We start from the raw sequence: 13,775 nt of genomic DNA on the forward strand, positions 1-13,775 counted from the left end.
AGGCCTGGTAATCTGCTTCCGAAAGGTCACAGCCTTGAAACCCTATAGAGTGCAGTTCTACTCTGAACACTTGGAGTCACCATGAGTCATGGGTGTCCTGACACATTTCTGTCAAGTCAATTCCAACTCATAGCTTCCAAACAGGAGAGAGTAGAACTGCCCCGTAAGGTTTCCAAGGCTGTAACCCTTACAGAAGCAGACTGCCACATCTTTCTCCCACATGTGCGTGTCCTATTCACTCCAAAATTAGAAGTTTGCCTAAAGTTACATTTTAAAGCATTGAGTAAAAATGACTCTCTTACCTTCCCTGACTTTGGTGCCTCCAAGGACTATCGCAGATATGCCAACAGATGATGACAGGAGCCAGATACAGATGTTGATGATCTTTGCCTTCAAGGGTGTGCGAAAGTCTAACGCCTTGACAGGGTGGCACACGGCGATGTAGCGGTCCACACTCATCATGGTCAAGGTGAAGATGCTTGTGAACATGTTGTAGTAGTCGATGGAAATGACGATCTTGCATAGCACATCCCCAAACGGCCAGGAGTTCATCAGGTAGACTGTGCTCTGGAAGGGCATGGTTGTAGTCACTAAAGCATCTGCCAGAGCCAGGTTAAAGATGTAAATGTTGGTTGCTGTCTTCATCTTTGTGTATCTACAAGACAAGAAGCAATATCATTTTCCTCCATCTTCCTGTCAAATCCATAAGATGAACAGCCTTTAGACTATTGATTATGCTTGTTCATTCTCACTTATTCTTTATGTATTTATCGAGGATCTAAAATGTAAAAGAAGGTTCCTGGATGGTGCAAAGAGTTTGCACGTAACTACTAACTTAAAGGTTGGCCTGGCGATCTGCTTCCATAAAGATTACTGCCAAGAAAACCCTCTGGAGCAGTTTTACTCTGTAACACAAGGGGCCACTATGAGTCAGAATTAACTCAGTGTCAACAGGTTTGGTTTTGGTTTTTAGTATGTAAAAGGATATTGGGAATAGTAGAAAATGGGCATAACCCCTTGATTTTATTTAGCTTATATTCTACTGGTTTTCTTATAAAATATTTTTATTGTTTGTTTTAAACAATCTATAAACTATTTGTCAATTCGACATTTTTTCCCGTACAATTCAGTGGCACCAAAAAGATTAATCATGTTGTGCAACCATCTACAATACCTCATAAAATATTTAAGTAAAAAGATCAAAAGGTAAAGAAAAGAAAATAATGTAGATACAACTGATAATACATATAGGTATTTTCACAAACTTGCATGTGATAGTTTTTATTTGTCACTGCCAATTCATTTTAATTCTATCTAGAATTGATTGATTTAGGCATTTTTTACAATTGTGGTAGAGAAAAACTTGAACTCTGCTTCAAGTTAAAACAGAAAGGTTTACTAAGGGTTTAACAATTTGCAATTGGGGCACTACATAGTAGCCCATTGAAAATGTAACCAGATAGTCTGGGGTGGTTTCGTTATACAAGTATTCCTATGGGGTAAAAACAGGAACCAAGCCATAGGGAGGGCATTTAGAGGAAAATCAATGAATATTGTAATAATCACCATCTGATTGGTTACTGGTTATTAAAAGTATAGTTAGTGATTACAGATAGTTTCACAGCATGCTTAGATCATGATCACAAGATGCGGACATGTATTTTCTTTGTCTATCTTGCAAAAATACCTTGTTGGCAACAGCACCCAGATAGCAGTCTTTCTGAATATGTGTATTTTGAGGGGTGCAGATGGTCACTTGGTCAAGATCCCTCCAGGCATATGGTTTTGACCACTGAGGAAAAACATGTTTTTCTCAAAAACATAGCTGTTAGTCTAGAAATCCAGATGAAAATTAGATAGCATGGTCAGCATATTATGCCTTTGACTCACTGACTGCACTGAAAGTTGTCTTTCTCTGAGACAAAATACTTTTTATTCGTTCACTTATGTAAAATAAATGTAACACACACTCAACTTCTCAGGATTATTTTGAGAAATCAATTATTATAATTATGATGCCTTTTGACAATGAAAAAATGGTTTTTACAATTCAATAGTTTAAATTACAATTGCTGAAGCAAAATTAGTTTTGCTGACTTTTGCTTACCAGTGTAGCATTAGGTTACTGGTCATTTTAAATGCATTACATAGATAAAGCAGGCTGAGTTCTTTTCTTATACACATCATAGCACTAAATGTAGTCTGATACAGTAGAGAAGAAAAACTTCTGACATGGCTTTTCTCCAAACATGAGAGATTTTTAAGGCAAGTAATTTGTTTCATCTTCCAGCTGAGGGGGCAGTAATTTTCAAAGTAGGTTAGAAAGATTGCTTTCAAGATCAAATCATTCTTCCCATCCTAACATGAAGTTTAGTATAACTTCCATTTTCAACTAAAACTGAATTAAAATGATTATTTTGCTTAGAGGCTGCTTCCTCAGACATCTCTAGAGCTTTGAAGGTTCCATACTGTTTTAGTCATCTAGTGCTGCCATAACAGAAATACCATAAGTGGATGGCTTTAACAAAGAGAAATTTATTTTTTCACAGTCTAGTAGGTTACAGAAAACCCTGGTGGCGTAGTGGTTAAGTGCTACAGCTGCTAACCAAAGGGTTGGCAGTTCGAATCCGCCAGGTGCTCCTTGGAAACTCTATGGTGCAGTTCTACTCTGTCCTATAGGGTTGCTATGAGTTGGAATTGACTCGACAGCACGGGGTTTCGTTGGTTTGGTAGTAGGTTACAAGTCGAAATTCAGGAGGTCGGCTCCAGGGGAATGCTTTCTCTCTCTGTCGGCTCTGGAGGAAGGCCCTTGTCCTAAACCTTCCCCTGGTCGAGGAGCTTCTCAAGCACAGGCACCCCGGGTCCAGAGGACATGCTCTGCTCCTGGTACTGCCTTCTTGGTGGTGTGAGGTCTCCAACTCTCTGCTTGCTTCCCTTTCCTTTATCTCTTGAGAGATAAAAGGTGGTGCAGGCCTCACCCAACGGAAATTCCCTTTACCTTGGATCAGGGAGGTGACCTGAGTAAGAGTGGTGTTACAATCCCACCCTAATCCTCCTTAACAAAAAATTACAATCACAGGAGAGAGGAGGAGCCAAGATGGTGGAATAGACAGATGCTTCTGTGGAGCCCTCTTTACAACAAAGACCCCAAAAAACAAGTCAAACGAGTATATTTGTGACAAGCTAGGAGCCCTGAGCATCAAAGGCAAGCTTAGACAACGAACTGAGGGGCAGGGGAAGGAAGAGACTGTTCAGAAGTGGAGAGGAGTTGCCGGACCTGAATCGCGGGGGGCCCTCAGGCACCACTCCCGGAGAGGCAGCGGGCTGGTCCTAGCGTTCAGCCGCAGTTTCCTCAGGGAGAAGGAGCCAGCCACACAGCCCACTCACACCTCCAGAACCTGAGGAGAAGGGCGCTCTCGGCAAAAGCTAAGTACTTGTGTATATTTTACCGCACCCCCCCCACCCCCTCCCCCAGCTTCAGCGGCTGAATCCCCAGGCCTGAAATAGACCCTGGTGAGCACCTGGAGCTGTTCTCCCAGCCTTGGGGAAGGACAAAATTTGCAACTGGGGGGAAAAGATAATTTCCTAGCTCCATTAACTGGGGGAGCTCAGGACAGAAGTGGCTCCTGTCCAGGCATAAACCTTCCATGGACCTTGAGCACCGTTGCCTTCTGCATGGACCTGCCTGGGCCTATTTTGTGAGAATAGGCCCTTGATGGCAAACTCCAACCATTTCAGCTGTGCAGTGGAGAGGTGGGTGTTTGATGTTTGACATTGCTTTGCCTATTAAACAAGGTCCTCACCTGCCCACAACAGGGACCTAAGGACTAGAAGCTCCACTCAGGTCACCCAACCACCCACTACAGGGGCCCAAAGATAACTGGTACCTCCCAGTCCTTACAACCAAAAACTTTGGGTGCCCACGGTCCCTCTGCAGAACCCACCCGCCAGCACGCTCTAGGGAACAGAGATGCGTTTTCCTCAGAGAAACTTGGGGGTCAACTCTCACCCCCCTGCCTTGTTCAGAGCGTGACCCCCTGCTGCAATCAGATACAGGTATATACCCCAATCACTCCTGCCCCTCTAAGACTGTATGACAGAGCCCATACCACACACTTGATATCAGCTACCTGGAAACCTGAGTCGAATTCATACAAGAAAACTGAATGGACTCCTAGACTGATATACCTGATAACAGCTCTAGCCAGCTGGGGACAGGACACCAAAGCTCCAAAGGTGAAAATAATCAAGCTAGCGCACTCTAGCAACCCATAGGGGTATACCAAAACAAAACAAAGCAAGCAGCTACGACACAGTAAGCAAGCATAAACTAATACAATAACTTATAGATGGCTTGGGGACAACAGTCAATATCAAGTCATATAAAGAAACAGGCCATGATCACCTCAAAAGGCTCTCAAAACAAAGAATCCAGGGATTTCTAGATGAAAGTGCATTCCTGAAATTACCAGATGCAGAATACAAAAGTTTAATATACAGAACCCTTCAAGACATCAGGAAGGAAATGAGGCGATATGCAGAATAAGCCAAGGAACACACAGATAAAGCAACTGAAGAAATTAGAAAGATTATTCAGGAACATAATGAAAAATTTAATAAGCTGGAAAAATCCATAGACAGAAAGCAATCAGAAATTCAGAAGATTAACAATAAAGTTACAGAATGAGATAACTCAATAGAAAGTCAGAGAAGCAGAATTGAGCAAGTAGAAGCTAGAATTTCTGAACTTGAAGATAAATCACTTGGCACTTATATGTTTACAGAAAAATCAGATAAAAGAATTAAAAAAAATGAGGAAACCTTAAGAATCACGTGGGACTCTATCAAGAGAAATAACCTACGAGTGATTGGAGTACCAGAACAGGGAGGGATGACAGAAAATACAGAGAAAATTGTTGAGGATTTGTTGGCAGAAAACTTCCCTGATATTGTGAAAGATGAGAAGATATCTATCCAAGATGTTCATCAAACTCCACATAAGGTAGATCGTAAAAGAAAGTCACCAAGACATATTATTATCAAGCTTGCCAAATCCAAAGATAAAGAGACTATTATAAGAGCAGCGAGGGATAAAAGAAAAGTCACCTACAAGAGAGAGCCAATAAGAATAAGCTCAGACTACTCAGCAGAAACCATGCAGGCAAGAAGGCAAAGGGATGACATATTTCAAAAATTGAAGGAAAAAAATTGCCTGCCAAGAATCATATATCTATCAAAACTGTCTCTTAAATATGAAGGTGAAATTAAGACATTTCCAGAAAAACACAAGTTGAGGGAATTCATAAAAAACAAAACTACAAGAAATACTAAAGGGAGTTCTTTGGTTAGAAAATCAATAATGATATCAGGTATCAACCCAAGACTAGAACACTGGGCAGAGCAACCAGAAGTCAACCCAGACAGGGAAATAAAAAAAAAAAAAAAAAAAAGCAAGATTAAAAAAAAAAAAAAAAGCCCAATACTGGGTAACGGTGATGTTATTATGTAAAAGAAGACAACATTAAAATAATAAAGAGGGACTAAGAAATGTAATCATACACCTTCCATATGGAGAGGAAGATATGGCGATGCAAAGAAATAAAATTTAGTTATAAATTTAGAAAAATAGGGGTAAATAACAAGGTAACCACAAAGGAGACAAACTATCCTATTCATCAAAATAAAACACAAGGGAAAAATACAGACTCAGCAGAAACAAAATCAACAACAAATATGAGGAAAGGACAATATATAAAGAAAATCTACTCAGCACATAAAATCAAGTAGGAAAGAAGCTGTCAACACACAAAAAAAGACATCAAAATGATAGCACTAAATTCATACCTATCCATAATTACCCTGAATGTCAAGCGACTAAATGAACCAATAAAGAAACGGAGAGTGGCAGAATGGATTAAAAAACAAAGATCCATCTATATGCTGCCTACAAGAGACACACCTTAGACTTAGAGACACAAACAAACTAAAAATCAAAGGACAGAAAAAATATATCAAGCAAACAACAATCAAAAAAGAGCAGGAGTGGCAATATTAATTTCTGACAAAACTGACTTGAAAGTTAAATCCATCAGAAAGGATAAGGAAGGACACTATGTAATGATTAAAGGGACAATACACCAAGAAGATATAACCATATTAAATATTTATGCACTCAATGAAAGGGCTGCAAGATACATAAAACAAACTCTATCAACATTGAAAAGTGAGATAGACAGCTCCACAATAACAGTAGGAGACTTCAACACAACACTTTCGGTGAAGGACAGGACATCCAGAAAGAAGCTCAATAAAGACACGGAAGATCTAAATGCTACAATCAACCAACTTGACCTCGCAGACATATACAGAACACTCCACCCAACAGCAACCAAGTATACTTTCTTTTCTAGTGCACATGGAACATTCTCTAGAATAGGCCACATGTTAGGTCACAAAGCAAGCCTTAGCAGAATCCAAAACATTGAAATATTACAAAGAATCTTCTCTGACCATAAGGCCATAAAAGTGGAAATCAATAACAGGAAAAGCAGGGAAAAGAAATCAAACACTTGGAAACTGAACAACACTCTGCTCAAAAACGACTGGATTATAGAAGACATTAAGGATGGAATAAAGAAACTCATGGAATCCAATGAGGATGAAAACAGTTCCTATCAGAACCTTTGGGATACAGCAAAAGCGGTGCTCAGAGGCCAATTTATATCAATAAATGCACACATCCAAAAAGAAGAAAGGGCCAAAATCAAAGAACTATCCTACAACTTGAACAACTAGAAAGAGAGCAACAAAACAAACCCACAGGCACCAGAAGAAAACAAATAATAAAAATTAGAGCAGAACCAAATGAAATAGACAACAGAAAAACAATTGAAGAAATTAACAAGACCAAAAGCTGGTTTTCTGAAAAACTGAACAAAATTGATAAACCATTGGCCAAAATGACAGAAGAAAAGCAGGAGAGGAAGCAAATAACCTGAATAAGAAATGAGATGGGTGTTATTACAACAGACCCGACTGAAATTAAAAGAATCATATCAGATTACTATGAAAAACTATACTCAAACAAATTTGAAAACCTAGAAGAAATGGATGAATTCCTAGAAACACACTACCTACCTAAACTAACACAAACAGAGGTAGAACAAGTAAACAGACCCATAACAAAAGAAGAGATTGAAAAGGTAATCAAAAAACTCCCAACAAAAAAAAGCCCTGGCCCAGATGGCTTCACTGCAGAGTCCTACCAAACTTTCAGAGAAGAGTTAACACCACTGCTACTAAAGGTATTTCAGAGCGTAGAAAAGGATGGAACACTACCAAACTCATTCTATGAAGCCACCATATCCCTGATACCAAAACCAGGTAAAGACACCACCAGAAGAGAAAACTATAGACCTATATCCCTCATGAATGTAGATGCAAAAATCCTCAACCAAATTCTAGCCAATAGAATTCAACAATATATCAAAAAAATAATTCACCATGACCAAGTGGGATTCATAACAGGTACACAGGGATGGTTCAACATTAGAAAAACAATTAATGTAATCCACCACATAAATAAAACAAAAGACAAGAATCACATGATTTTATCAATTGATGCAGAAAAGACATTTGACAAAGTTCAACACTCATTCATGATAAAAACTCTCAGCAAAATAAGAATAGAAGGAAAATTTCTCAACATAATGAAGGGCATTTATACAAAGCCAACAGCCAACATTACCCTAAATGGAGAGAGCCTGAAAACATTCCCAATGAGATCAAGAACCAGACAAGGATGCCCTTTATCACCAATCTTATTCAACATTGTGCTGGAAGTCCTAGTCAGAGCAATTAGGCTAGATAAAGAATTAAAGGGCATCCAGATTGGCAAGGAAGAAGTAAAAGTATCTCTATTTCCAGATGATATGATCTTATACACAGAAAACCCTAAGGAATCCTCCAGAAAACTGAAACTTATAGAAGAGTTCAGCAGAGTATCAGGATGCAAGATAAACATACAAAAATCAGTTGGATTCCTCTACACCAACAAAAAGAACATCGAAGAGGAAATCACCAAATCAATGCCATTTACAGTAGCCCCCAAGAAGATAAAATACTTAGGAATAAATCTTACCAGAGATGTAAAAGACTTATACAAAGAAAACTACAGGACACTTCTGCAAGAAACCAAAAGAGACTTAACATAAGTGGAAGAACATACCTTGCTCATGGATAGGAAGACTTAACATATAAAAATATCTATTCTACCAAAAGCGATCTATATATTTAATGCAATTCCGATCCAAATCCCAAGGATATTCTTTAATGAGGAAACAAATCACCAATTTCATATGGAAGGGAAAGAGGCCCCGGATAAATAAGGCATTACTGAAAAAGAAGAACAAAGTGGGAGGCCTTACTTTACCTGATTTTAGAACCTATTATACCACCACAGTAGTCAAAACAGCCTGGTACTGGTACAACAACAGATACATGGACCAATGGAACAGAATTGAGAATCCAGACATAAATCCATCCACATATGAGCAGCTGATATTTGACAAAGGCCCCAAAACAGTTAAATGGGGAAAAGACAGTCTTTTTAACAAATGGTGCTGCCATAACTGGATATCCATCTGCAAAAAAATGAAACAAGACCCATACCTCACACCATGCACAAAAACTAACTCAAAATGGATCAAAGACCTAAATATAACATCTAGAATGATAAAGATCATGGAAGAAAAAATAGGGACAATGTTAGGAGCCCTAATACATGACATCAACAGTATAGAAAACATTATAAAGAATATAGAAGAAAAACTAGATAACTGGGAGCTCCTAAAAATCAAACACTTATGCTCATCCAAAGACTTCACCAAAAGAGAAAAAGACTACCTACAGACTGGGAAAAAGTTTTTAGCTGTGACATCTCTGATCAGCGCCTGATCTCTAAAATCTACATGATACTGCAACACTCATCCGCAAAAAGACAAATAACCCAGTTAAAAAATGGGCAAAAGATATCAATAGACACTTCACTAAAGAAGACATTCAGGTAGCTAACAGATATATGAGGAAATGTTCACGATCATTAGCCTTTAGAGAAATGCAGATCAAAACTACAATGAGATTTCACCTCACTCCAACAAGGCTGGCATTTATCCAAAAAACACAAAATAATAAATGTTGGAGAGGCTGTGGAGAGATTGGAACACTTCTACACTGCTGGTGGGAATGTCAAATGGTACAACCACTTTGGAAATCGATTTGGTGCTTCCATAAAAAGTTAGAAATAGAACTACCATACGATCCAGCAATCCCACTCCTTGGAATATATCCTAGAGAAATAAGAGCCTTTACATGAACAGATAGACGCACACCCATGTTTATTGCAGCACTGTTTACAATAGCAAAAACATGGAAGCAACCAAGGTGGCCATCAAGGGATGAATGGGAAACTTGTCTTTCTAGTAATCCGCTAAAAAAATTACAGTCAGATCCCTATCAGAAATGCCTCTGCATTATAATAGCCTCCTTGTTCCCTGTAGGGATGAAAGCCCAAAACTGTGGATCACGTATGTTTGGCTGGAGCTGGTTCTGTGTTTTTAGTCCAATTAGGGAGGGATTTTTGGTCCCTGGGTTTTTTGTAGCTGCTTCTCTCAGGCCTGGAGAATGGGTTAGGAATAGACCAAAAAAAAAAAAAAAAAAGAAGGAAAGAAAAACCACAGGGCACTTCACTCTCTGGCTCAGGAAATTCCACTGTTAATGAAGCCGCCTGGGAAGGGGATGGGAGGGTTCAGATAAATAGGAGAGAGTAGCACCCAGGAATATAGACAAAAGTTACTTATCTTGCTTGGGATGACTGTTTTATCTGAGATTCCTGAGGGGCACATCGACTGTGTGCGCTGGCTGGGTAGAGATTGCCCCCGAAGGTCAGGCCCATGTCCCGTGCTTGCGCTGTCTCAGAGGCCGTGGTCAGTTCCTCTGCTCCCAGTCCAAAGCCCAGCACCAAGGTTCCCCAGCTGAGACGCCACACTCCAGGCTCCAAAACCAGTCGCTGCCTCCCGGTGACTTCTCCTCTTGTCAGCCGTGTCACTGCGCTGCCTGCGTGCACTGGTTGGGCTTCCCCCGAGGTCAGTTCTGGGGGCTAGGGCTGTGTCCCGTGTTTGCGCTGTCTCAGGATGCCGTGCTCAGCTCCCCTGCGCCCAGTCCAAAGCCCAGTGCCAAGGTTTCCTGACTGGGATGCTGGCTTCAGGCTCCGAAAACAGTCGCTGGTTCCTCGTGGTTGTTCATTCTCAGTCTCTGTCACTCAGGTCAACTCTTTAGATCTGTGTTTGATGGTCAGGGTTCGTAGATGGTCATGTATGTGATCGATTCACTTGTTTTTCCGAGTCTTTGTTGCAAGAGGGATCCGAAGTAGCTTCTACCTAGTCAGCCATCTTGGCCCCGCCCAACCTCAACGGATGAATGGATAAATAAATTATGGTATATTCACGCAATGGAATACTACGCATCGATAAAGAACAGTGAGGAATCTGTGAAACATTTCATAACATGGAGGAACCTGGAAGGCATTATGCTGAGTGAAATTAGTCAGTTGCAAAAGGACAAATATTGTATAAGACCACTATTACAAGAACTTGAGAAATAGTTTAAACTGAGAAGAAAACATTCTTTTGTGGTTAGGAGAGGGGGGAGGGTGAGAAGGTGGGAGAGGGGTATTCACTAATTAGATAGTAGTTAAGAACTACTTTAGGTGAAGGGAAAGACAGCACACAGTACGGGGGAGGTCAGCACAATTGTACTAAAGCAAAAGCAAAGAAGTTTCCTGAATAAACTGAATGCTTCGAAGGCCAGCGTAGCAGGGGGAGGGGTCTGGGGACCATGGTTTCAGGGGACATCTAAGTCAATTGGTATAATAAAATCTATTAATAAAACATTCTGGATCCCACTTTGAAGAGTGGTGTCTGGGGTGTTAAATGGTAGCAAGCAGCGATCTAAGATGCATCAATTGGTGTCAACCCACCTGGATCAAAGGAGAATGAAGAACACCAAGGACACAAGGTGATTACGAGCCCAAGAGACAGAAAGGGTACATGAACCAGCGACTACATCATCCTGAGACCAGAAGAACTAGATGGTGCCTGGCTACAACCAATGACTGCCCTGACAGGGAACACAACAGAGAAGTCCTGAGGGAGCAGGAGAGCAGTGGGATGCAGACCCCAAATTCTCATAAGAACAGACTTAATGGTCTGACTGAGACTGGAAGGACCCCGGTGGTCATGGCCCCCCAGAAGTTCTGTTGCCCCAGGACAGGAATCATTCCTGAAGCCAACTCTTCAGACATGGATTGGACTGGACAATGGGTTGGAGAGGGATGCTGGTAAAGAGTGAGCTTCTTGGATCAGGTGGCACTTGAGACTATGTTGGCATCTCCTGCCTGGATGGGATATGAGAGGGTGAAGGGCGTTAGAAGCTGGCGAAAAGGACATGAAAAGAGGTAGTGGAGGGAGAGAGCAGGCTGTCTTATTAGGGTGAGGGTAATTGGGAGTGTGTAGCAAGGTGTATATGGGTTTTTGTGTGAGAGACTGACTTGATCTGTAAACTTGCACTGAAAGCACAATAAAAATTATTTAAAAAAATTACAATCACAAAATGGAGGACAACTACACAATACTGGGAATCACGGCCTAGCCAAGTTAATACACACATTTTTGGGGGGACATAATTCAATCCGTGACACACACTATACCATTAGTTTTCCAGGAGGCTCTGGAGATAAGGTATGTTGGGAAAATCGTATGTTTATTCCTTTCTACACACCTCAGATTTGCATATATTATCACAATTAATGCAACTATCCCACAGGCACCTTCCAGGAGTCGGGCTTCTTCAGTGTTATGCCCTTGACTTTTATTACAGGTCATTTATAAGAGCTGTCTTCTGGCAAACCCTGATGGTGGAGTAAGTGCTATGGCTGGTAACCAATAGGTTGGTAGTTCGAATCCAAAACGATTGTGAGAATGGTGAAGGACCAAGCGGTGTTTACTTCTGTTATACATAGGGTCACTATGAGTTGGAACCAACTCCACAGTACCTAACAACAACAACAATAGCTGCTCCTTGAAAACCCTATGAATAGTTCCATCTTGCCCTATATGGTCACTATGAGTCAGAACTGACTTGATGGTAATGGTTTTTTTTTTTTCTTTTCTGGCAAACCACTTTTGCTTTGGACATAAAACTGGTGTCAGTAGCTACCAGTCGCTCCTTGGAAACCCTATGGGGCAATTCTATTCTGTCCTATAGGGTCTCTTTGAGTCGGAATCAACTCGACAGTAAGGAGTTTTTTGGGTGTCTATGTCATTCAATGTATAAACTTCCATATGAGAAATTTCTTTTGAAATTTAGTGACAGGACATTCAGGGCTCCCCTTGAAGACAGTGTGCTCTAGTGTAGACACAGAGTTCTGAGTCTGAGCTCCTGGGCTGCCCTACATTATCAGTACACTTTTCTGAGTTTCAGTTCATGATAAACGGAACAAGAAAACCTGCCCCAGAGTAAAGGAGTTAAGGTTGTAAACGACCCTACTCAAAGTATCTGACACACTGGGTCACACTTCATGCTTAGCATCCTTCCCCTCTCCAGCCCTCCCTTCCTCTCTTCTCTCTTTTTTAGGAAATGGATTTGTCCGTGTTTGGATGGGAAGGCCATGTAAAGACTGATACTGTACTGGAGTCTCTCTCTGTTGCCTTCCATTTTGAAGCTCTGTCAAATAAACAGTGCTTTAATGTGGAGAATGAAGGAATTTATTTAAAAATATGTTTTGCATTTGCACTTTCTCCTCAAACATTACTAACTGCCTGCAAGTGTTAGAAAGGGAATCTCTAGGTGGTACAAAGAGCTAACACGGTTGACCGCTAACCGAAACCTTGGAGGTTTGAGTCCACCCAGAGGTACCTCAGAAGAAAGGTGTGGCAATCTAATTCCAAAAAATCAGTCACTGGAAGTCCTAAGGAGAACGGTTCTACTCTGACACACATGGGGTTGCCATGAGTTGAAATCAACTCAACAGCAAACTGGTAAGCTGGTGGTTAGAGTTAGAAAATGATTAAATATGCATGGCCAAGCACCCAGAACCGCGGCTGTATAAAGACATAGAAAACTAAGCAAATCTACTTATTGGGGAACAGCCAACCGTATTAATGAGAAAGACAAATAATATCTGTTTAAATATCATCTTCCTAAAAATAAAGCCCTGGCTGTCAGTGGTTATACACTCAGCTGTTAACCAAAAGATGGCAGTTCAAACCCACCAGCCGCTCTGTAGGAGAAAGATGTGACAGTCTACTTCTGTAAGGATTTACAACCTTGGCAACCCTATGGGGGCAGTTCTCCTCTGTCCTGTATGGTCGCTATGAGTTGGAATTCAACTCAACAGCAATGGGTTTGGTTTTGGTTTTCTTAAAAATAAGATTTTATGTTTGAAAAATGCAACTTACAAATCGACGTGCCACTCTTTCAACTTCCTTCCATAAAAGCCCCGATTCTAACAAAGATTCTGGAGGGCAATATTTTAGACTACTACTCTTGTATTTTGTGACTCTCCTTTCTCACGAAGTTAGGTCCTTGCCTTATAAAGTTACACACACCTGGGATCTACTTATTTTCTTTCCAGCTAATAGGCAGCTTTTGGAGAAGCCACTAACCACCCTGAACTTCAGTTTCCCCCACTACAAAATGGGAAACATAATGCTTATCTC

At 40.7% G+C, this 13,775-nt stretch overlaps 1 protein-coding gene across 2 annotated transcripts in view; it reads right to left on the reverse strand.

The window, feature by feature from the left end:
• OPRK1 (opioid receptor kappa 1) overlaps positions 1–13,775 on the reverse strand; it is a 36,576-nt gene that overhangs the window by 5,073 nt on the left and 17,728 nt on the right. For both annotated transcript variants that reach the window (XM_003408315.4, XM_064267708.1), the window contains exon 2: positions 303–655. In XM_003408315.4, the coding sequence (XP_003408363.1) occupies positions 303–655 (353 nt within the window). The remainder of the gene's footprint in view (positions 1–302; positions 656–13,775) is intronic.

The sequence above is a fragment of the Loxodonta africana genome, chromosome 14 (assembly GCF_030014295.1).
Source record: "Loxodonta africana isolate mLoxAfr1 chromosome 14, mLoxAfr1.hap2, whole genome shotgun sequence".
Lineage (NCBI taxonomy): Eukaryota > Metazoa > Chordata > Mammalia > Proboscidea > Elephantidae > Loxodonta > Loxodonta africana.